At 33.2% G+C, this 27,153-nt stretch overlaps 1 protein-coding gene across 2 annotated transcripts in view; it reads right to left on the bottom strand.

Annotated features, from left to right (window-relative positions):
- Nucleotides 1–5,886: 5,886 nt before the first annotated feature.
- Nucleotides 5,887–27,153, bottom strand: part of LOC145252436 (jmjC domain-containing protein 8-like) — a 43,927-nt gene continuing 22,660 nt past the window's right edge. The window contains exons 6-10 of one of the 2 annotated variants that reach the window (XR_013863598.1): nt 22,946–23,062; nt 18,039–18,106; nt 15,840–15,974; nt 6,324–6,596; nt 5,887–6,167 (exon numbers count right to left, since the gene is read on the bottom strand). Coding sequence is in view for 1 of the 2 variants with exons in the window: in XM_080111834.1 (XP_079967960.1) it covers nt 6,081–6,167; nt 15,840–15,974; nt 18,039–18,106; nt 22,946–23,062 (407 nt within the window). In the remaining variant the exon portion in view is untranslated. The remainder of the gene's footprint in view (nt 6,168–6,323; nt 6,597–15,839; nt 15,975–18,038; nt 18,107–22,945; nt 23,063–27,153) is intronic. The other variant, XM_080111834.1, reaches the window with a different exon arrangement.

The following is a 27,153-nucleotide window of genomic DNA, read 5'->3' as shown; positions in this document are numbered from 1 at the left end:
TTTCTTCCCCAGAACTGCTAGACTTTGGAATTCCATTCCAGGTCCCTGCTTCTCCAACAGTACTGACGTGCAGAAATTCAAGAAATTCAAGTGTAACGTGAACCAACATCTTGCTGCCCAAATCCCTACATAGTACCCCAGTAGTTGTTGCCCCTGATAGTAGCCCCCTACACCAAAGTGGCAATTTGCCTTGTTTGTGGTGAAAATGTAATAAAAAAAAACAAAAAAACTTGAACTTCTGCATGTCAGTACAGTCAGGGAATCATTATCCTTGAAGGGAATTCCAAAGTCGAGCAGTTTGAGAGAAGAAGATTGAAATTAAAGGGGTCCGTGGCGCAGTAGATGGAGACATTGAGTTACTACAGTTCTAGGTGAGCATTGTCTGAAGATAGTGGTTTAATTCCTACCTAAGCAAGCCAGAAGATTAGTTGGCCAAAAACGTGGTGAGACAACAACAGCTATGGAAGGCAGTAATTACTGGGGATACAGTTATAAGACTCAACATTTCTATCCCGTCACAGTTAATCACCTGAAGATGGCCAAGGAAGAAACTATTAGAGTAGAAGGCTTTCTAGCATCTAGGGATTTTTACTGTGTAGGGGTGGGATTTTGCTGCTTGTCAGGTTTGTTGAGGGTATTTACGTCAAGGTGGTACAAGGGCTCGTAGTTTGTCAGAGCACCTACCATTAAAATACTTGTATGGATGTAGATGAAAGATTAAACGGACATGTTGAAAGGGAGTTCATGGATGTGCGTTGAAGTTAGCAGTTCATGTCCATATATAGACGGGAACAAAAGATTAGACAGTCCTATGGGAGAAGGAGAGTTCATGTATGTGTGGTTGAAATTATCATTTGGCAGTAGCCACGATGAATTCTTTGTCTTCTCGTCTTAGTCAACCCCTAGGCTCAAAGACCTCATCTTAGTCGACCTGCGGACCTAAAGGCCTGGGTGAGTTCTGTGCCTCCCATGAGAGAAGTTGAAGACAAATCTGAACCCTGAGAAGAGTGTTGCTGGTCCGAGAGCCGGAACGGAAGAGAGAGGCAGAGTTGCCATGGTTAAACCTTTACGCACTTCGTCACAGTTCAGCTTGCCAGAAAAGTGACGTCTGATTGAGTAAACCAAAAAAGAAGTTGACTGCTAGCACCAATCAACACTGAGCTCACAAACCAAAGATATTCAAAATCAAAGGATCACTGACACTGCTGTCACAAATAACCCCCTGCTTGGCTTGGTTCCGATAGGAAATCCAAATCCAAAGAAAGCTTTTCCAAACAGTTTGTTGGTGTGAGTGTACGTGTATGTCCATGTGTGACGGTAAGTTTATATGTTCAAATTAGTATTTTGCCAGTGGAGGAAAATATGAAGTAAGGATTTTGAATTTATCCATCTGTGACATCATTTAGCTTTTCATCTCTTGATAAAGCTCCATGCAACAGTGGGAGAAATGTTAAGATTTTAGATCTTCTACATTTTTATTTTTCATGTCTACGATCAGATTTATTTTATTCTTACACACACACATATATATATATATATATATATATATATATATATATATATATATATAAATAAGAGAAAGAAAATTAAAACTGTAAGTTGAACTTTATAATCAAGATTTATTGTTCGACTGAATGACTTTGTAAATTGTTTTTTGAAGTATTCAGTCAAACAATAAATTTGGATTGTAAATTTCAACTTACAGTTTTAATTTTCTTTCTCTTATAATAAGCTCTACTCTCTATTGCGTATTGAGCTTTTTTAAATTCGGTTGGGATTAAATTTTCTATATATAAATACTGTTATTTATATTAGTTTGAAGTTTACCATTGCGTATATCAGGTAAACACTACATCCTTTTGTTTTCATTTAATATATATATATATATATATATATATATATATATATATATATATATATATATATACACACACACACACACACACACACACACACACAAGGGTTATTCCAAAAGTAAAACCACCTATTTTTATAACTCCAAAAGTTAAAGAGCTATAAAAAACGAGCAACCTTTTGTGCTCCAAAATTTATTTTTCTATATAGTCAAAATCATCCTCAATGTGCTTTGTGCCAATGAGTATGCTTTGTCATACAAGTGTTGTGCCAAAAGTAAAGCCTCTTATTTTTTATTCAACTCAAACAGTTAAGGAGCTATGAAGACGGGGATTATACCTTTAAAACAAGCCACTTTTTGTGCTCCTGAATTTGTTTTTCTACATAGTCACCAACATTCTCAATGAACTTTTGCCAGGCATTCAGTCATGCATCTTTGCTACTGACACACGGCCATGACAGGGGTTACTTTCTTAGAGTCTCACACCATCAATATCTGCTACAGAGAGATGAAAATTTCATGTCATGAGTGCATAAGTTCAATCATCATAACAATGCAATTTGCAATCTCCTCTCATCCATTCAGGCAGAATAAAAAGTAGGAGGCATTACTATTGGAATGCATCTTGTATATATATATATATATATATATATATATATATATATATATATACACATATATATGTGTGTGTGTGTGTGTGTGAAATAAATACATCTTTGGCTTTGAGATCTTTAATATATATATATATATATATATATATATATATATATATATATAAATGTGTATATAGTAAACATCTCAAAGCTAAACATCTATTTATTTCACAATCATAATGTTTTTTTATTAATATATCTTACACGTGTTTTGTTGAATGGTAGAAATTCACAAAACCACTGTGACAAAATACCCATGCACAGCCATCGTTCATCATTGGCAAAAGTGCATTGAGAATGGTGCTTCTCCGATATTTTTTTTTATTCGATTTCTATTTTCATTAAATGACTCGCCTCAAATAACACCAGAGGTCTCTTGTTGCCTAATGATGTCGTCTTTTAAAACTGAAACAGTAAATTTATTGTTGTGACTTATGGTAATTTTGTTTACCTAAATGTGTTGTATAGGGAACGTTCATATCGATTAGGGGAAGACATAGAAGAAAGAAGGCGGACAACATTTATACATTTTACTGTCTGTGGTTCTTATAACATATATTTAGAGAGGAGGGTTATCAATTCTTCTGACACAGGAGAGAGGGGACAGTCATTACTTAGATGGAGAGGGGGACATATTACTTAGATGAGTTATACACAAAGTTCATTATAACGATGAGGGAGACAATGTTCATGTAGATGAGAGGACACAAAGTTTAACGATTAGTTCACATTACCTTCAATTTGGTAGAAAGATGACACAAGACGCAGTTACAAAATATAATGTGTTCTTTTATTAGATTTGATCGGTCGCAATGATTATGACTTCCAGGAATTCAAAGTCGACCACATGATCAAAACTTCCTCCCTCACTTCCAAAAGGACCCTGCTCGACTGTCTCTGGTCTCCAACTCAGTCTGTCTCCTAAAACTAGCAAACTATATTGAGAATTCATTTTCTGCTATGACGTCATGTATGGCTTCAAACACGTGCTACACACACATGGGAAACTCACGTGGGTTAAACATGCATGGTTCGCACATGTCCAAACCAATTTCTGCAGACAAAGAATTCTTCTAACCTATTTTTCGACCTAACTTATTTTTCAACATATTTAAATTTGCTATTGTTCGTTCTTCTAACTGACCTTATTTTAATTCAGTTTTCATGAAAAATAATTGAACAATCAAAAGTCCTTTTGCTCAAACATATCTACTATTTTATATAAAATTGAACAACGTGAAATTCTACATTCCATTTCTGAACGTTGCTTACAAGGTTCGAATCTCAGTCTATCTAATCTCATTTTTACTCATCTAATGTTTTTCTTACTTACAAGAAAAGGGGAACTTTTCTTCTAACATTCCTCTCCTTCTTATTTTCAAAAAAATGTCCGCATTTTTAAATTCTAGTACATTTCTCTCTATATCTATACAACCACTTGGCTAAGAAAGATCAGGACCCCCCCCCCAAATACTCCTTTAGTCAGCCCTTTTCAACTGACTTATTTTTTTATTAGATCAGAATCTCTTTGATCTTCCTAGCAATTATTTTTTTTTTGGTGTAGGGTATACCTCCCCTGATCCACGTCAGCTGCTTCATCCAGCCACCCTTATGCCGTAAACTGAAATGGGGTTAAATGGTAATAAGAATGAAGGAACACAGGATTTTAGGAAACGAACATGTATTCACATAAATTACAGGCAAAGCGAGTTGAGAAAATCCATTCCTCAATGGTAGGACGTTTGCACACATCCAGCTTGGTCGCGTGCCAATCTCAGACTGCCGGGCACCGGTCTCGTTACCGGAAGTGACGTCATGAAATAGTCCATTAATCCCATGGAGGGGCGTCTCCAACACTAAATTGAATAAAATAGTCTATATATATATATATATATATATATATATATATATATATATATATATATATAGATAGATAGATAGTGATTGGAAAGTAACTCCCTAATATTAAGTGCTCGTAATTTATTACCAAAAAAGAATTCTTGCAGGAAATGAATGTAATAAAGAAATATATAGCAAGATGTTTTATTTAGAATTCAATATGGCTGCCGGCATTCAACACTGCATCAACTGATTTTACAAAGATTTTTTTTCTTTTTTTACTGAGTTAATCCTAATCAAGGCTAAAAACTCATTTGAAAATTAGGGTTAATGAGATGAATAAATTGACAGATCAATGATGATGAATACTATGAGAGGATTTAAAATCTCCACATATCACCAACTGAAAGCAACAGATGAGCCAGAAAACATTTTTTTCATATCATCAAAAATATCACTTGGGGAGAACTCAAGGAAAAAATAAAGAAGCAGCCTCATAACTCTCGCTCCTCCAACTCTCTAAGTTCTTGTTTCACTAATGAATTTCAAGTACAAAAGGTGTGTGTATGTCTTCCCCTCTTTACATAAATTGAAATTGGCTACAATTACTGATCATCTCGTCATGTGCAACTTTTAGCTTTTTATCTCTTGATAAAGCCGAAGCAATAGTGGGTGAAACGTTCAGTGTTTATTAGTGATTGGATGATTAATTGGAATCAGAAAAATAAAAAGTTTTTGGGAAATTGGTATCGAAATTGGAAAATTCGTGTCTATTTTCCAATGCCGATTCTTTTGTTTGCTTGTTTGTTTTGTTTTTAAATTTTTTTGTTTTCATTATTGATTATAGTGATGATGAAGTGATAAATATTTGTTTTTAAATACTTCATTCATTATTGATCATAGTGAGGGATGGCCTTTTCTCTTACCTGCAACCTCTCTCCCACAGAAGAGACGTTGCGAGCCTATCCTTCTTTTATCGTTATTTCCATGGCAGGTGCTCGTCTGAACTCTAATCTCTGGTCCCCCCTCGCCAATCTTTCACGAACAACACCCGTCTAGCTGAATCCACTGTGAAAAATTTCCCCCACTCTTTATCTGTGCCTAAATCAAAATGTGGATTCCATGAACAAAGCTTCTTTCTTAGAATTGCACGCCTGTGGAACTCTGTTCCGTCTGCCTGCTTCCCACCTGACTACAACTTGGATGTCTTCAAGTCCAATGTTAACAAATTGCTAATGAACCGCCCCCTTAAGTAAACACTTCATCAAATCTCCACACTAACGTAATGTACTTGCAATAACTGTTATCCCTGAGTGGCTTCCGGGCCTTGATAAGTGGTGAACACTGTGTAAAAAAAAAAAAAAAAAAGAAAATGATAAAGTGATAAATATTTATTTTTAAACTGCAAATAAAACTAAAATCTACAGATCACCCAACTCCCAAGTGTATTTGTACGTTTGTGAAAACATATGCACATATTATTACATGGGCTTTTGTGATAAACAAAAACTTCAAAAAATAACAATTCAAATTCAGCCGAATATTTAGAGATTTCAAAAGAATTGGAATGCGTATTTTATTAAAATCAGGAAAAATATAAACAAAAAAGATAATAATAAAAAAACAATAATAATAAAATATTATCTTATAAATAATGAATCTCCAGTTTCTGATGAATTATGGGATTGATAATGACTACACGAAAAATAATAAAATTATTAATTTTTTTCTTTTTATTTCGGACCAAGGAATGTTGAGATGAAGACGCCATTGTTAATATTCAACGTCGCATGCCACCAACGATCAGGAAAGTAAATTGCCTGAAAGAAAAAAAAAAATATTTATGAATAAAAATTTAAAAAATAAACGAAATTAATCTTTAATAGATGAGTTTTCAAAGGGATAAACAGGCTTGCTTCAGTTTGACAATGCTTTTTTTTAAATCTCTTTTTCAACCCAAAAAGGTATATTGTTACCTGGAATCTATCATCGAGAGCCACATCTTCTGCTTGGTGCGGATTGCAAACCTATGTGACATATTTTTCGCCATTCCTTCCAATCCAGGGCAAGTTGGTTGATGGCCGCCCAATTGTCGATCAAAAACATTTTCTCTCCATCTTCTCTTTGGCTTTCCTTTGCCTCTTTTGCCTTCGAACATATCCTCATACTGCTCAACTCCCCACAGTCCTCGGTTAGATACAATCCCAAATACTATCACCTTACGTTCCAGGTATTCACAAGCGGCCTACCTGGAATGTAAGGGGATAGTATTTAGGATTTTATCTAACAGAGGACTGTTGGGAGTTGAGCAGCGAGATGTCTGTCCACATTACATTTAAACTTCTGCAGGTTAGTACAATCAAAGACGCGGGAAACAGGGAGGAAATTTCAAAGTTTAGCAGTCCGAGGGAATAAACTATAAGAGTAGAAGAATTTCCGGCATCTAGACAGTGAATGGGGCGGGATTTTGCTGCTTGTGTGGTTAGTCAGGAGTATTTATGTTGAAGGGAAACAACTCATAGTTATCAGATTTAAATAAAATTCTACATAATGTACTATGACCCCTTAACATTTATTGTTTTGGGCTCAAATCAAGTTATTAAGTTAGATCCATGTCCAAGGAACCTATATCTAAAATTTCAATTGTTTATACCCAAAATTGGCGAAGGAGTTTGGTAGAGTTCTCAAAGGTCAAATCGTTGAACTTCGACCCCTTAACAGCCAAATTTCTGGTGGAAAATGGATTACAAAGATTTTCTCAAATCTTAGTACCCTGTATATCAAATTTCGAGGACAGACATGTTCACTTTTATATATATATATATATATATATATATATATATAAGTGAATGTGTCTGTTTGCCTGTGTACATTTCCCTACACAATAATTCTGTTAATTTTAAGTCTACAGACTTGATATACAGGGTACTGAGATTTGGAAAAATCTTTGTTATCCGTTTTCGGCCAAAAATTTGGCTATTAAGGGGTCAAAGTTCAATGATTTGACCTTTGAGAACTCTACCAAACTCCTCCGCCAATTGAAATTTTAGATAGAGGTTCCTTGGGCATGGATCTGACTTAATAACTTGATTTGAGCCCAAAATAATAAATGTTAAGGGGTCATAATAGAGGTCAAAGTTTAAAAAATTTGACCGCTTCGGTCTCTACCAAATAACGTAGACAATTTCTGGTCTAAACATTTGAAATTTTACATAAAGGGTATTCACAGATAGAGCAAGCTTTTTAATCAGTTTGGGTCGAAAATTTTAGTTACCAATATATAAATGTATGTATGTATGTCTGTATGTTTGCATGTCTGCCTAAAACTTTTGACAGAGGCGACGGATTTTTACAAGATCAGTATTGTTTTGAAGTTCGACCTTTCAGACGACAAATATTGAAAACATGGCTAAAAACATTAATATTTTCACCTTTAACTGTGCACTTTTCTACGGGGGGGGGGGGAGGTCGCTTTTTTCGCTGATATTTTCGAAAATCATTGCCTCTTTTCGATTGTCTAGCCTTAATTAAAACCTATGTCACTTCTGGTTTGGCGGTGGTCATAACAGCAAAGACGTCGGGGTTTTTTTTTCCCGTTCTTTTCCTCCTTTGCAGTACGGGTTCGAGCCTGCCTTCCTACTACCACTTTTTTTTTTTGCTCAACCTACACTTCCAAACACCCAGGCAACGCCAGGCACCCATGCTAGTATATATATATATATATATATATATATATATATATATATATATATATATATATATATATATATTATAATAGAAAAATGTGAGCATGAAAAGTAATATGGTTAAGCTTAAACATGGAAAAGTAAAGGACAAGATATTCTAGTAAAAAAAAATTAAATTTATAACTTAAAATATTGCAGCATTAAGAAATGATTATATAATATTATAAATTGAATTAAAAAATTTTTTTTCTTTGCAGAATTCTTTGGAAAACAAAAGAAAGGAAAGATTATATAAATATACTAGCATGAGTGCCCGGCGTTGCCCGGGTGTTTGGAGGTGTATGCTGAGCAAAAAAAAAGGGGGTAATTTTTTAAACTTTGACCCCTATTATGACCCTTGAAAATTTATTGTTTTGGGCTCAAATCAAGTTATTAAGTTAGATCCATGTCCACGGAAGCTATATCTAAAATTTAAAGTGTGTAGACCCAAAATTGTCGGAGAAGTTTGGTAGAGTTCTCAAAGCTCAAATCGTTGAACTTTGACCCCTTAATCGCCAAATTTCTGGCTAAAAACCGATCACATAGATTTTTCCAAATCTCAGTACCCTGTATATCAAATTTCGAGTCTGTAGACTAAAAATTGACAGAGTTATTTCGTAGGGAAATGTACACAGACACAGACACACACACACACACACACACACACTTTCACTTTTATAGATATATAGATTTAAAATTTGAGTCTGACAGAATGACAAAATTATATTGCAAACCGATATATTAAACAAACGAACTTCAAAGAGACAAATGAACACATAAGTAAAAACAATTTGTATTAGAAAACATTTATTATTCCACGTCTTTTTTTTACAGACCTGACGACTGAGGTTCGCTCTTAATAAAAATTGTTTTTTATAGTCTTAATTTTGACTTCCTTTTTCATAAAAAACTAAAAAAAAAATCAAGAAAGAAAAGAAATTTAATTTTATTTTTTCATTAATTTCTTTCTGTGCAAAGCAATTCTTTCAAACTTACTCTGTTTCCAAAATGTTTTTATTTTATTCCCCTCCCCCTTCATTCATTTTCCTCCGCATCCTGGAACGATTACTGTACACATAGATTCGAAAAAATAGTCAAAAACAAATATATAAATAAATGTTATCAAAGGCAAGATAAGTTACTTTTCTACCTAACTGGATATCTTTTTTGTGTTTTTATTCAATGTAATATATTTATTCAGCTCGAAAAACATACAGTGTTTACCGATGTGTTGGAAAATTCAAGATGGCGTCTCACACCCTCTTTAACACCGTAAGTTTGGGAAAAGGTGTTATAAATAAAAAACTATACAAAATACTATTAAAAACCCGCCGAATATATGTCAACCTATGTCACGGTAACATATATTGAGCGAGTTTTTAACAGTATTTTAACAGGGCACATCGTAAAAACTGACCCATTAATTTTCCTGAAGTAAAAACTATATCGTTTTTAAACTTTTAGAACTGTACATTATAAAAAGAAAACTGTTCGAGTGATTTTTTTTTTTTTTTTTTTACATGGGTGTCACCACTTATCAAGGCCCAGAGGCCACTCAAGGATAAGGGTTAATAGGTATACATTAGTCATTGTGATTTTAGCATAGTAAACAGTGGGAATTTTGTAACTTGGATTACTTGAAAAAGAAAACTGTTCGAATGATTGAAAATGAAAACAAAATAACAATGTAAATATAAGAAAAAAACAAAAACAAACGAAGTTTCCGTTTCAGGAACCCGAGTTTAATTTTATGTCGTAATCATTCAACTCGTTAGCGGTTTTATTCAGCGATTAGGGATAACCATACGACATATCTAATTACCAAAGCGATTTTTTTTTAATTTTTTTTTTTTTTTATTAAAACTAAACCTGTTTAGTTTTAATGAACCAATTTTTTTAAAGCCAACACTTTAGTTATTTTGAGAGCGTGCAACTGCACCCGAAAGGTTGATTAGGAAACTCCAAATCCTTTTATGACTCGGAAAAAAAAGGGCTTTTTATCGGCTTAAATGATAAACTAATGTTAAATATTAGTATTTGCCATCGATTCTGAAATAAAATGAAATCCTGACATTGTGATCATTTTTGCAGGTGTTATGTGCCAAATATTGAAATAAGAATGTTTAAATTCAATTATTGTAATTTAAGTCTTTAATTTTAAAGTCGATTTTATTTATAAAATATCTTTTTAGAAATCAATCTCAAAAACAATCTGAACAATAAATCTCTTTTGTTATGGCTAAGTTTTTGTCAAGGGTAGAAATTATAATAGACAAGTATTCATCCATGATGACATTTTACCGATTTCCTGGTTTACAGGTATTCTTGCTAAATTTCTTCGAAAGAATTGACATAAACAATACTTCAACTAAATACGTATATTTCATGCAATAATGACTTTTATTTCTTCTGACTTTTCCTAAACTAAACATAAAAAATCGGTTAGGGTTAGTTTAAAATTCTGTAAAAGTACCTTCCGTTTTTTTTTTTTTTGTTTTTTTTTGTACTTCTGCAGAGAAGGTAAAAAACCAATAAAAACTGGATATATTTTTCGTGTTTTTATTCAATTTAACATGTTTATTCAGCTCGAAAAGAATACAGTGTTTACCGATGTGTTGGAAAATTCAAGATGGCGTCTCACACATTCTTTAACACCGTAAGTTTGGGAAAAGGTGTTATAAATAAAAAACTATACAAAATACTATTAAAAACCCGCCGAATATATGTCAACCTATGTCACGGTAACATATATTGAGCGAGTTTTTAACAGTATTTTAACCGGTTTTTTTATTTATTACACCTTTTTCCAAACTTATCGTGTTAAAGAGAGAATCGGCCGCCATCTTGAATTTTCCAATACATCGGTAAACACTGTATGCTTTTCGAGCTGAATAAACATGTTAAATTGAATAAAAACACGAAAAATTTGCTTTAGATAACATTTATTTGTTATATATTTGTTTTTTTGCAACTTATTCGAATCTATGTGTACAGTAATACAAACCCGAAATGAATTTAAGACCACGAGTGAAATGAGAAAAAGAAGTCAGCGGGTTTGGTTGCCATAACAACGTGACGGTAGTGAACGTGTGTGTGTGCGTATGTGCGCGTATTTCGTGTAGTTTAGTTTCGTATAATAGTTTCGTATTTTTTTAATTTGTAAATAACAAGTTATTAAAAAATTAAACCCTTCCAAGATGGACAATAAATAAAGCCATAATATTTTATGGTAAAGGTAAGAGCGTAGAAACGATTGTTTTTTAGGAGATGTGATTATTGGATTAACCAATCAGAAATCGTCTGTGGCACACACACATCTCTGTTTTTATAGATATATAGAAGATAGATATAGATATAGATAGATAGAAGATAGAAGATAGATTAAATGTTAAATAGATTTTGTAAATAGTACAGTTGAAATGATTAGAATATTTCCAATATGTAATAAGGTCGAGGTAATTAGTTAAAGAGATTTAATATAATGTGATATGCAAATGAGCATAAGTCATTCGATATGGGGGTGGTTTGTAGAATAGTATATAAAGAAATTAGGCAAAGATTCTTATGTCTCCTATAACAGAAACATCCTAAAATGGGTTCTAATGTTTCTCTACCAGGAGAGATCTACCCTCTTACCTCCTTTATATTTCGTTGATGATGGAGAGCTGTACACACAGACAGAAACACACGAACCCTATTACTTTATAAAAATATAGAAGATGGCCATTATAAACACACATGTGTCCACACCTATATTTATTCCAGGTAGGGAGATATCCAAAAACGAAGAGTTATTGAATTTCAACGAAGGTCATTGATAGTGCTCAATCAAAGAGAGCAAATTATATATTTTTATTATTCTTTATGATTGTATTTACATAAAGAATAATAACTTAATAAATCCTATTTTGAAAATAAATAAATAATTGTTATAATTCTTTTTCTATCCTTTGCAAATGATTCAAATTTTAGTATGCAGACCAACATCCTAAATTGATAGCATTTTAACTATTTTTTTTTTAACGTTGGTACCCACCTAATCACAACCCAATACATCATTCTATAATACTGTAGAAAGGTTACAAAAAACTTGGGGAAAGCTCGATCAAAGGGAGATAACTTTGTTAAGGATAAAATTACATCACCTGCTATAAATATATAAGGATAAATAGAACTTTTTTTTTCAGAATTCTTTGGAAAACAAAGGAAATTGGATCATGAGATTATATAAGATTGCCATTATAAATACACATCTCTCCACATGTAATATGCTCCTATATATATATATATATATATATATATATATATATATATATATATATATATATATATATATATAATAATTTATTTCAATACTATGCATTACTCTACATTACAGTGTTCTTGAATCTTAAGATTAATTGATAAAACATGGATCTAATATTAATACTACTAAGACTAAACTTCTTTCCTTTAACAATTACAAGAAATCTTCTCAACCACCAATAATGATCTCCCAAATCACATTCTTAGATCATTCGTAGACATTTATGCAAACGACATCACAATCTATGGCAACACTTCAAAGCAATGACCAAGATCTTTCTGAATCTCTTTCTTGTGATCTTGAGCATGTAATGCAATGGGAGAAAAGGTGGCTGGTTAATTTCAATGCATCAAACACCAAGCTTCTCTCTTTTCATCATAATCACTTTGATCCCCTATCTGGCCTCAATTGAAATAAATGGTTCTCGTCTTGCAGAAGCTCCATGTCTTGACAAACTTCTGGGACTGACCTTCACTCCTGATCTGAAATGGAATACATACATCAAATCTGTTTCCAAGATCGCTGGAAAAATAGTTGCATCATTCTATCGCTCTATTACGTATCTCATTGCTGACGCGGTCCTCTGTCTGCATAAGAGCCAGGTACGCTCTAAAATAGAGTATTGTTGCCACATCTGGGCAAGAGCTGCTCGGCACACCCTATCCTGCCTTGATAGAGTTTAAAACCGGCTTTGAAACCTAGTCAGCAATGCCTTTTCTCCTCCCTGCAATCTCTTTCCCACAGAAGAGATGTTGCAAGTCTGTCTTGGCTATAATGTTATTTTCATGGCAAATGCTTGTCTGAGCTCCAATTTATGACCCCTCTTTGTCAGTCTTTCACAAAAAACACTCAACTATCAACAACCACTATCAACAATTTCCCCCACTCACTATCTGTGCTTGAATCTAAACACAGATTCCATAAACACAGCTTCTTTCCTAGAACTGCCTGCCGGCTTTCCAGAACTTTCTGAGTCCTTGATATGACCTTAAACTATATCCAATGGTGAGGCTCCAGCTTGCAGGCTTTGGGGAGTGTGGAACCACTCTTTAATTGTCATTACTCCCAGGTCCACTCTGACCCGGAGTGGTAGTACCTGTTAGGGTTCCAACTATGGGTTGAATAGAAACCGACTTGGAAAAACCAATATATTCTATTAAAAATTTTTTCTTCAAAATCACTGGATTCAGCATTAAATAACCTGGAAAGGGTTGATATGCCGTAAAAAAAAAAAAAAAACAACCAACCAACTGGTACTCTCTGGCTGACTACAATATTGTAGCCTTCAAGTCCAATGCAAACAAGTTTTAAAATAATCAAATTCTACCCAATTTACACCATTAACGATTACTACACTACTAATTTACATTAATTAACTCTTATTCTTGAGTGGCCTTCAAGCCTTGATAAATGGTAATTCTCTTGTAAAGAAAACATAACTAATAACACCTTACCTGAGAGCTTATCCTTCAAACTTCTCAGCTTAACATTCACAGGCAACGTGAATTGGAACAAATACATTGAGGACATTGCCAAGGCTGCTGCAAAGAAGGTCAGTTCCTTTTACCGTGCTATAAAATTGCTCACACTTGCGAGTATTTTGCATCTTTAGAAAACCACCATTCATCCATGCATGGAGTATTGTTGCCACATCTGGCCTGGGGCATCTACTATTCGTCACTTTTTTTTTTTTTTTTTTTTTTTTTTTTTTTAAGTCTCTCGTCTAATAGGTCCCAGACTATCAACCAAGCACCAACCCCTGTCCCATCACAGTAATGTTATATCCCTGTGTATTTTAATGGAACGTGTTCTGATGAACTCTTTGCATTTGTACCCCCTGACATATTTTAAAGTGCCAAGCTTAGTAATTAATTAAAAAAATAAAACTCTTAGCTGATAAAAAAAAAAAATAAAACCAAAGTTTTAACCAATTTTTATTTTTGTAATTTTTAATTAGTCATGCATTTTGCAGATAATGATCCATGTGTACATTTAAAAAGCCGTACATTGCTGAACTGTTCGACAAACTCAGCAGATATGAACAAACCCACCTGCGACAATTTGACAAAAATACTTTATGTACTTTTCAAAAAATCAAAAAAAAATTCAAGCAGAAATATTCTGTGTTATTTAATAGTATGTCTTAATAAAAAATATACTGGCTAAATACACACACATACACACACTCTCTCTCTCTCTCTCTATATATATATATATATATAATATATTCATTTGTAAGGAAGGCAGTTCTTCCTTAAATGTCAGGGGAGGTAACTCATACCGAATGTAATTATCACTAGAAAAATAACAACAAAGACACAATATATGTATATATATATATTATATATATATTATATATATACATATATTGTGTCTTTGTTGTTATTTTTCTAGTGATAATTACATTCGGTATGAGTTACCTCCCCTGACATTTAAGGAAGAACTGCCTTCCTTACAAATGAATAGTAGCCCCATAATTTAGGTCTGTATGAATGCATGTATATTTAAATATAAACACGTGCACAAATATATTCATACATAAACATCCATTCATATCACATATGATTCATATTGCAAATTTTATGCACAAAAATTGCAACACAAACACAAGATTATAACTGATACGTATTATTTGGATTAATTCTTAAGTTTTTATTTTGAATTTTTCGCAATATTTCGATTGATGTAATTTCCAAACTTCTTTATATTAATCTTTTCGAATGCAGAAATCTTTATGTCTAAATTCTGTACAGTTCCTGATTTTGACAGAAAGATTCCCGAATCTGGAAAAGGTGCATATGAAGAAAATTGAAGATTATATTAATTGAAATGTGAAAGCAAATAAATCACAAACCAGGATGAAAATAATCCAAATTATCAATCCTTATCTAAAACATTACACTAACTCATACCGAATGTAATTATTAGACTTCGTGGCTTAGTGGGGGATGCCCTTTTCTCTACCCTGCAACCTCTCTCCCACAGAAGAGACATTGCGAGCCTATCCTTGTTTTATCGTTATTTCCATGGCAGGTGTTCATCTGAACTCCAATCTCTGGTCCCCCCTCGCCAATCTTTCACGAACAACACCCGTCTAGCCGAATCCACTGTGAAAAATTTCCCCCACTCTATATCTGTGCCTAAATCAAAACGTGGATTCCATGAACAAAGCTTCTTTCTTAGAACTGCACACCTGTGGAACTCTGTTCCGTCTGCCTGCTTCCCACCGGACTACAACTTGGATGTCTTCAAGTCCAATGTTAACAAATTCCTAATGAACCGCCCCCTTAATTAAACACTTCATCAAATCTCCACACTAACGTAATGTACTTGCAATAACCCTTATCCCTGAGTGGCTTCCGGGCCTTGATAAGTGGTGATCACTGTGTAAAAAAAAAAAAAAAAGAAAAAAAAAAAAGAAAAAGATTCCAAAACATAAAATTCATTCTAAAAATGCTCACCTGTCCTGGACTAATGGTGCATTCAAACGGTTTATCTTTTTTACTCAGCTTGGGATATTCATTAAAAAACCACTGCAGCGTCGTTTGGTTGGGATGGAAATCAGGAATTTGGTCAGGAGGATAAAGGAACCATCTCTACAAGACAAAAATAAAATATGAGATGCCTTAAATAAGTTTCCATAAATAGCTGATTGAATTTTTCATTTTGAAGATAAAAAGAAACACAACCATAAAAAAAAATGTCCTAGAAATTTATCAGTGGTAAAAATGGATGATAATTAGAAATGAAAAGATCGTTGAAAAAAATGGTTGGATCATTCTATCACTCCAGAAGGTAATTAACTGCCGATGCAATCCTCTATTTGTATAAGAGCCAAGTGCATCATAAAATGGAGTACTGTTGCCACATCTGGACAGGAGCTGCTCAGCATACCCTATCTTACCGTGAGTCCAAAACCAGCTTTGAAACCTCGTAGGTGATGCCTTTTTCTCTTCCCTGCGATTTCTCTGCCGCGAAAGAGACATGGTGAACCTGTCTCTGATCTATCGTTATTTTCATGGCAAGTGCTCGTCTGAACTCCAATATATTGTTCCCCCTTGCTAAACTTTTACAAAAAAAACACTTGACTAACTACAACCACTATCAACTATTTCTCCCACTCACTATCTGTTCCTAAATCTAAATGCAGATTCCATGAACAAAGTTTCTTTCCTAGAACTGCCACTTGTGGAACACTGTTCTACTGGCCTATTTCTCAACCAATTACAATATGGTAGACTTTAAGTCTAATGTAAACAAGTTCTTGTTAAGCCGTCTCCTTAAATAATCCAAATTTTACTTAAACCATTAATGATTACTACACTACCACTTTACATTCATTAACCCTTATCCTCGAGTCGCCTTTGGGCCTTGATTAATAGTAACCTCTTTGTAAAAAAAAAAAAAAAAAGAAAAAAAAAAAAAGAAAAAACACTTAACACTATCAGAAATCGATATCACAAGTTAAATTTCAAGAGTCCAATGGAAGCTAGATCCAAACGTTAAAAATTGATATCGCAACTAAAAAAACTCAACTATAATCACACAATAATCACTTAGAATCTTAACTTATCAATGAACTTAGTTAATCTTTTTCTTGAGTGGCCTCCAGGACTTAATAAGTGATGATTACAAAGTATAAAAAAGTAAACTTCTCCACCATCACAATCAAACGGATTTTTTATTCTCAAGGTCTCTGAACAAACAATCTCTAGGAAAATTTTTATTTTTTGTACTTTATATATCCTGAATGCATACATAATATTTTGTGTTTTCTATACATATTTTTATGTTAATGATATTTAAATTGTTATTTGCCAACTTAATGTTATTTTTATTTAATTTAAATTTTAAAAAAGGAAACACAAATAAGGGACGAGTTTCGTGTCTGACTAACGGAGAAAAGTAAAGTTTAACAAAAGATTTATAAAGTTGTGGTGGATTAAAGTTATCGAGTTGGGGATGCCAACAATATTTTACAACATGAAACTCTGACGTGGGATAATATTTTAATTGGCATCTTTGGAAAACTAATGTCAAAATGGACATTACAAAATAAATATCTCATGATTTGCCAATCACAATGATTTAGAAAAGTAAATAATTAATTTCCTGCACTGAAAATTTTGTAAACCTGAAACACTAGTGTCTTTAAGTAAAAAAAAAAAAATATTTAAAATAAAAAAATATTATACGTACGAAGTGCGTTCAATAAATTTCCAGACTTTTTTGTACAGCCTTTAAAATTGTCGTAGACTCTTGAAAATTCAGTTATTGCTATATATCTTATGAGATGACTGACCAATTTTATGATTTCAGGTTCAAATCAACAACTACAGCAGGAATTGGAATAGATCATGGCTAACAAAATGAGAGCCCCCCCACCCCCCACGGGGATTAATAAAAGGTTCTGTTTGAAATTTCTGTGCAGATTCCCGAGTTTAACAGAAAAATTCCTGAGTTTGACAAAAAAGATTCCCAAATTTGACACCTAAACAAGGTTGGAGGTTACAGATGAAAACAGTTGTCCAAAGAATCCAAAGCATCACACCTCATCTAAAAAAAAAAAAAAAAATTAAAAAATGTTAAAATGACTTTTTTCACAAAATCCGTTTGAAGATGAAATTAATGTTTTAGAAATCGGAATCAGAATCACTTACTTTCTGGCCGTACACCATTTCAGCAAATCCGGGACCATGGAAGTGAAACGGAACTCCAGTTCCAGCAGCTGAAAACAAAAAACAAAAATCAATTCCAGTCATCTTTTCCATAGTTATTTTCAGGTCCTGGACTTGATACTAAACTGACTCAAACGATCTTGAGCAAAAAATTGGAAAATTTTGAATATTTTCATTTGATTTATTGAAAAACTTTGTATTTCTTGTGTGAAGTCAATTTTTTGCAATAGAAAAATACAGTTCTAAGCAAAAAAGAATGGCAGTGTAAATCTTGTTAAAGAATTTCTCCCAACCAAAGAATTAATCCAGTCATGATCAGCAGAAGCATAGTGATCTTCTTGTTTTAACACAAAAAAGATAATGCTGAAGAAGTCAACAAGACTCAGTCTATTTTATGAAGCTGCTCTGGCAGCTGATTTGTTCGTTCTCACCATGCACGATTATAAACAGAATTGGCTAAATCTTTAAGCTCAAACCTTCCCTTTATTTTTTATGTTGGAGGATCAGTCTTCTTGCTGCTTCAGTTGCTTGGAGACTTAAATAGACAGTACCAATCGAGAATCCGTTCTTGACAATCAGCTCTGTTCTCGATTGGTACTGGCTCAGTACCAATTAGACTGAGGTATGCCGCCTGGGTATTACCTAGGAGGTCCACTCTCCCAGGCTTTGCCACCTGACTTCTGTGTGGGGCAAGTTTATTGCTTATTCCCTGAGGCACCTTACTGGAGAATGCAGATGGGGATGCACAGGCAATTTTTTGTTAGGCTAGAGTGCCACTCCTTTAGGGGCACTAGCTGAACATCCACACTTTCGGACCTTGTGTCACATCTTGCTGAGAAGCAGCAAGTAAATATTTATTCATTATGCCAAAAATACCGCAACAGTATTTAAAAAAAAATTAATCAATGCACTAATTACAATTACTGTGTTATTCATGCTTATTCGCTTGATATTATTATAATAAACATTTTGTGTCTGTTTAATGTAGTAAGGTGGAGCTCTGATTGGTCAAGGTGAGAGAGCATATTTGTTGTTCAAAGAAATCTATATTTTTATAAAATATGTCTTGCTGCTTATATTATACAAGGATTCAATTTTCAGCAACAGAGAAGCCGGCCCTGCCATTTAATGCCGATGACAGATGTTACCCGTAATGATGCAAAAAAAGACTCAATGTTGATCATACTTGCCAGCTGATTATAGCTAATGCCATATCAACCCCTTGATGTGTCTAATATTTGATTGTGTTTAAAAGCTGGGGAGTTGGTTGCCATTCCAAGAACGTAACGACAGTTTCAGAAATGTCCACATGACAAACCAAATATCCCCCCCCCCCTCTCCCCGGAAAATGATTCGGCCATAAAAGGCTCTGATTAGTCAGGAAAAGAGGGCACATTCGAGAGTTAGAAAACACTTTGACTTATGAATAATTTCTTTTGGAAATTTCAAATAAAGTTACTTCTGCTGACCTCATAAAGTTGTCCTCCTCGACATCCGGAGTAAGTTGCATAGCAGCTGCCCCAGGAGCATCATGTTGAGTCCCCATCCTGCCCTCTCTTACCCATAACAACAAACCCATCATCAGATAGATGTGCAATATGAAATTTTATCAAACCCAACATTTTATGTCAGTGCATTTACTAAAACCACTACATTTGACCAACACACAGGTTATTGTAAAAACGAATCAGTATAGCTGGCATGATTATGTGGAGTAATCAAGCTACTGGATAAAACATTACAGAAACATGGATGTCTTGAATTCTATGAAGATTGGCTGACCAAGAAAGACTTGAAGGTAAAGGATTGGACAAGACTGTACAGTTTGAAGAGAGTTGTGCCTCATAAGCATGAGAACTGGAGAGTAAACTTGTGGAATATCAAAGGAAAATTGATGGTTAATGACTGTATGGAAAAATTATTAATATTGATTGAAAACATTAATATTAATTGAATTCTGTAAACGTAAAGAGAGTATAAATATTAATATTTATAAGACAATTCTAACCAGATGAAAAAGCTCAATATTCGAGGTAGAGCATTGATACAAGGAATTCAACAAAAACTCTGTAAATTCAAAATTACAACAATTATTATTCGACAATAATAGACATTTTAATTTACTTCAAGCATATTGTTACAAAAATTTTTTTAAAATACATTTATTCATTCATTTTCAGGTTTATTAAACCATCATTCATATTTTTTTCTGCAATATTCTCAGCCATGTTAACCAGAAAACAACTTTCTTTTATCAACAAAAAAGAAGTAATCTTCCATCATGATAATGCTTGTGTTCATACAACATTATCATGATGGAAGATCTAAGAGAATTTGGTTTGGAAATCTTGCCTCATTCTGCATATAATTGTCGAATAATAAATGGTTGCAAGTTTTAATTTACAGAGTTTTTATTGAATTACTTATATATATATATATATATATTTAAAGAAGTGAGGAAGCATGGCTGTGGAAATCAGCATGTTAAAAATATACCATTTGTTGTAAAAATCTAATGGATAAACATCTGAAGAAGTTGGTGGGGACAGGATATTTTTACGGAAACATAAATCGTAAAATTGCCAACTCATTAATGAAACAGCTGTAATGGAAAAATCCAGGAAATAAATAAAGGTTATAAAAAAAGAAAACGTGAGTCTTTGAATTTTCAACAAAATTTTGCACTATATATATATATATATATATATATATATATATATATATATATATATATATATATATATAAAAGCTTCCTTATCGAATTTCTTTATATATATATATATATATATATATATATATATATATAGTCTAAAGAAGCTTTGAATAAAAAAAAATGTAAAAAAATACTAAGAATGTAGTTTGAATTCCCAGAAAAAAAAAAAAAAATTTAATTTATTACACACTTAGCACCTATATAATCCAACTTCTAAAAAGTTTATAACTACAAAAGAGAATTCATTTATATCAGGATAAAAAAAAGGCATTAACTAAAATTGTTAAATAGAAATAGACTTAGCTCTTGCATAAGCCGACTTCTCAAAAGTCTTCAATTATAAAAGAGAATTTAGCTACATAAGGAAAAAAGAAAACCTTACCTAAAATTTTTTTAAATAGTAAATGAGGATCCTCAGCTGCTTACCATGTAGCTGTTTCTGAGATTTAAAAACAGGACAGCTGTTAAATATATGGCTCTCCAGTGGATAATACTACTTCCCCAATAAGAAAATTTAGAATACGGTTACTATTTATACTAATATATATATATATATATATATATATATATATATATATATATATATTTATATTTTGTGTACAGAAAGTTTTTAGTTGAGACAGATCATTGGTACCGTCGGTTTCAAGCCCGATAATAAGGCCCGTTTAAGGTATCTTTATCAAGCTCTCTTCAGCCAATATTCGTCAATTTTACATATATATATATATATAAATAAAAAAAAACAAACAATAAAATAATACATGTAAGTAATTTTAACAAGATTACAAAATCTATTCTGTGACATGTTAGCTAGCATATAAATGCTATTAGAATAAAAATGCATAAAAGCTTAAGTACCTTTGGTACCAAAAAGGCAAATAGATAAGAGAAAGGAAACCTAGCCATACATATCTAAAAACCCAATATATATATATATATATATATATATATATATATATATATATATATAAAACTACTTCATTTACTCACATAAAATTAATATATATAGTATAAATTTATGCGTAAACTTTAAGTATTTACTTCAAAAGTGCTCAAAATATATATGGCGATTAAGCGACACAGAATATTCCGCGTTTCATCCACTCTAGGACTCTTCAGGCTTATGCGCATAAGCCTGAAGAGTCCTAGAGTGGATTAAACGCGGAATATTCAGTGTAGCTTAATCGCCATATATATTTTATAACTGACTATAAATATATATATATATATATATTTTTTTTTTTATAATTATTACTATAATAATTTTGTAAATACCTACAGACACTAGTGTTTCATCCTTTGCGAAATCATCAGTGCAGGGTGTCATGATTACTGCCGGTTGAGAGATTTGAACCTGGCAAGGAACAAACCCATACGGCCAACTTTAACCGCAAGAAATGTTGTTGAAATTTAAACATTTTTAAATGTCGAGACGTCCATCCATAGTTATCTAATGATTATAACATCATGATTTCCATATGCAAGCTTAAGTGACCGAATTTCATTTCGACTTTAGAGTGCTCAACAATAACAACTGAGTTCTTAAAGGGACTGACATAATTATTTACTATAATAATTATTTAAATACCTACATACACTAGTGTTTCATCCTATATAACAAATAAATGACAAAAGTCTACATTCCAAATTTCAAGATGTTGACATCTTACCATTTATTCTTTTAAGTATATTCGACATATACAATTCTTGACATCACCTGTTTTTGTAGCGCAAAATCATTCATTTAATTATTATATCAATCAATGAATTTATTCTGCCCTTAACTCATTAGAAGAAAAAGCTCCTATCAATTCATTAAAAGAAAATGCATATGGACATGATTGAAAAATCCTAAAAATTGGGAGAGAAATGACCTTTTTTCTTTTTATTACGCCATCTTTGTACCAGAGAAATGTCTAAAGTACTTAAAGTCAGTATTTCAACAATGTCCAACAATCCAAAGCCAATTGGTTTTATGAAATTTTTTCTTCATGAGATTACTAAATAAATGTACTTTAAAAAACCTTTTGTAATCGGACATTTTTTTCTAAACAAGCAAAGAATTTATATGTGAGGCAAAGAAAAGATTCAAAATAAACTAAAAAAATAAACAAAACAAACAACAAAAAAGAAAAGAAAAAATCTTTTGTTAAATTGGATGCATGCAAGCATTTACCTGCTGCACCAAAACTGTATGCTGGAATCATTCCAGGCAATTCAAAAGGAGGAGGTTTATAAATATTGAAGAATGCATTCCAACTCGCATCGTTGTCGCCAAACCAATAAAGCGTTTCTGAAAAATGAAAAACGTCTTTTATAAATTTTAACCAATTTTTTTACTGTAAGGTGGTAAAGTAAGGCAGATAACTTATATCAACGTTGTTTAAGAATCTTTTTCCAGCAATTGATTTTAACAAATATTTTCTGTAGTTTGCTTGAAGCATTGTGTATGATATGTACAGAAAGAAGTTTAAGAAGGTTATCACAATACAAACAATTGAAAGAAGTTTTAGAAGGTTATCACAATACAAACAATTGAAATATGAGGTGCCTTAAATAATTTTACATATATTTTTGTACAGACATTTAAAACTATCGTAAACTCTTGAAAATTCAATATCTTATTGCTATACATCTTATGAGATGACTGACCAATTTTTATGATTTCGTTCAAATGAACAGCTACAGCAGGAATTGGAATACACCCTACTAAAGCCAGATTGCCACAGCTGGTGAATTTCAAAAATGAAATCTGGACGTGAGAACACTTCAGAACGATATGCAATAAAATTCCGTTTTAAACGTGGAAAAAAATGCCACACAAATGTATGGAATGCTTCAGACTGCTTTTGTACTATCTTGCATGAATCGAGCATCAGTTTTTGAGTGGCATAAGAGATTAAAGGAAGGCAGGGGGTCTGTGAGGGATGATGAGAGGTGTGAGAGGAGTTGATTTTTTTTTTTTTTTTACATAGGCATCACCACTTATCAAGACCAAGATACCATTCGAGGAAAAGGGTTAAAGAGTGTACAGTAGAAATTGGACAATATAGTAACCAAACAAAGAATTTCAAGGACCATTGTGTATCTATAGAGGCAATAAGATGTCAGTGTGGGAACTGTACACACAATTATTCATGAGAAACTGAAGCTGTGGAAGATTTGCGCAAAGTTTGTCCCAAGAGTGCTTAGAATAGATCAGAAAGAAAGACGTTGTCATGACAGCAGGGAGATCAATTCATATGCTGCAGTTCTTGTGACCTGCAATGAAAGCTGAATCTACAGAAGCAAGAGACAGAGTTCCCAGTGGAAGCATGCTGGCTCTCTCAGACCCAAAAAGGTCAGACAGAGCAAATCCACCCAGAAACAATTGATGATTCTTTATTTTGAAAGTACATGATCTACATGCACTGGGTTCCCACCGGACAAACAGTCAACAAGGAATATTATGTTGAGGTCTTAAGGAAATCCAGGAAGAGATTGCACCAGAAAAGACCAGCAGTCTTCAAATTGGGTTAGTGACATTTCCACCAGGAAATTCCATCCTTGTCACAGACTATTTGATCAAGATGGATATTAGACAGTTCCTCATCCTTCTTATAGTTCAGACCTTGCTCCCTGTGACTTTTAGTTATTTCCTAAGCTCCAGGAAAACCTTAGAGGCTGTTGTTATGAGATAATTGGGGAGATGAAAGAGGATGTGATGAGGGTCATTGACACGCTCACACAAGAGGACTTCTGTGAAGCCTTACACAAGTTTTTGAAATGTTACAACAAGTACATTGCAACCGGAGGAGATTACTTCGAAGGGGATTAGAGTTTTGTGTGTACTATCAATAAAAGTGCCCATACAAAAAATGTCTGAAAACTTATTGAAGGCACCTCATATCTGGAATAAAATGGTTAGATCACTTTAGCTAATTACAAAAGCTTCTACAATTTACCAAAAACTAAAAAAAAAAAGAAACATGGTGTAGCCTAGATGACGAAAGCATTATTTACTGCTTTTTTTTTTTACAAGGAAATCATCGCTTATGAAAGTTCAAAGGTCACTCAATATTAAGGGTTTTTGCTGAAGGCGGATTTAGAGTGTATGAGAAGTTCAAGGAATGTGTTTGATTACAAAGATGTAGATTTTTAGAAAGTGATAATAATAGCTTATTTAATGAAAAATATATTTTGTAATTTTATTCATTAAAGTCTCCTTCAGTTTGTTAACTGGAGTCTCTTTAATGTTGTGATGTGTTGATATGTGTGTGTGTGTGTGTGTGTGTGTGTGTTTTATCATTTTGTGATCGTCTAGTTTCTAGAATGTGCATATAGCATCTACTGATCTCGTCTCGTGTTCATGTGCGGATATTTTTATAACAGTATTTTTTTTTTTTTTTTTACATAGGCATCACCACTTATCAAGGCCAATGTATACAATAACCATGGACAATGATAAATGACACAAAGAGATGAATAACATTATCAGTGGGAACATTAGTAAAAGACACCTTTTTCAAAGATGTTTTTCTTTCGAAAAGGGGAAACGCCAAGATGTGGATTATATTTTGAGACCCAGTATGGAAATAATTCCATGCTGGGTCCCTTCTCAGAGTTGAGCACGCTTCAGACGTTTACATTTTGCTATTTCACCCCTTTTGAATTCCACGGACATCAAATCCAAACCTCTGTCCGTTTACTAATGTGTTGAGTACTGAAACTGATCTCTCCTCACTGGCCACGTTTATATCTATCTAAATCCTTTCTTTCTTTGGTTTTCTGACATCACAAATAAATCATCTTTATTGTTTATCTAAATTCCTGTTTACGTTTATAGAGATGTATTGTCAGAATTACTATCCAACCTTATTTCGCATGCAGTAAACACACGCACACAATGTACAACACTTTCAGTTTGAGACATACATGGTTATCACCCCTTATTCCCAGCAGTTGCATGTTTCAAACCATAGGTGGCGACATCAATTCCTCTTCTGTCTATCGCTCTCTCTCTTTTCGCTATGTCAAGCGACACTAATGGACGAGCCTCATGCACTCACGCAAACCGACTCAGTAATGAAAGAACTACTGTGACTAATACAACCTTAAAGAGGTAAGCTAAACTTACAAAAAATCATGAACAAACGAATGGTACAATCACTGAAAACTCTGTAACCATATTAAAAATATGTTAATCTCAATCCACTCATGATCACAGAAATCAACAAACTCGCATATACACAAATATGGTCTTATACATTTTCCCCCAAAAGGTACTGTCTGTATAAAAGATTTATAAATGTTTTTACTCATTTTAAATAAAGTCTACAGTTGTAAATAAATTACCTCGGTATCAATTTTCATTAATTCATGTCATCGAGCGTGCAAATGCTATTGCAATATGAAAAGTAAAATTCCTTTTCACCAAATTAACATTTCTGGTATCTGTTTTAGCATAAATATTTTATCTTTAAATAATTAATCCACTTCGATAACATTTCTTCTGTTATTCAAACATTCTGTTTTGTTATCGAAATGTTTCTACGAACCAAACACTTACAATTGTCCACAATTAGGCTACTCAGAATTTTATGGAGAAATAATAACGTAACAAGTTTTGATAATGGGTTTTATATGAAGAATCATTTGCATGCTCAGATTAGATGATCCTCATTCAGATTGGATGCACACACACACACACACACACAAAGAAATAACTGTTCTACAACAGAGAAGTTAAAACGATCAACCATTCACTGTTACTTGTGCGATCATACCATCAAGAAGGAGCGTAACAATAAAGAGGAAATTATTTAATTAATTGGTGTTAAGTTTTGAGACATTGTGTTGAACAAAGATGGCGGCGTAGTTCAGATCAGTAACCAAGATGACGACCAAGAATCAAATGCGGTTCGTGGCGTAGTTAACCTCTTAAGTTCTGAGATATTGTGTTGAACAAAGATGGCGGTGTAGTTCAGATGTGTAACCAAGATGGTGGCGTAGTTCAGATCAGTAACCAAGATGGCGGCGAAGAATTAAATGCGGTCCGTGACGTAGCAAACGGCGAACTGATTGAATCCAAAATTCGACAATTTTTATAATAATTTTGCGACGTTTTCATTGGTTGTTTAGCACAGCCGTTGGTTATAAAAATGATTGGCGAATCCATTCATCTCATACCCCCATCAAAAACATTTTACAATTGGAATTCTTTGGGGACGAGTAATTTGTATTTTTTATTCATTTATTTATTGCGGACTATCATCCTCATCTTTTAGTTGTTGCTTCACAACATTTCGGCCAACTATTCCTCTGGTCTTCGTCAGGAGGTTAACAGTGACGGGATAGGAATGTCGAATCTCCTAACTTCATTCTCAGCAATTACTGCCTTCCATA

This window comes from Euprymna scolopes, chromosome 29 (genome assembly GCF_053919585.1).
Source record: "Euprymna scolopes isolate OS-2025 chromosome 29, ASM5391958v1, whole genome shotgun sequence".
NCBI lineage: Eukaryota > Metazoa > Mollusca > Cephalopoda > Sepiida > Sepiolidae > Euprymna > Euprymna scolopes.
The sequence above is the reverse complement of the archived record's forward strand: the minus strand, read 5'-3'. Positions and strand labels throughout refer to the sequence as shown.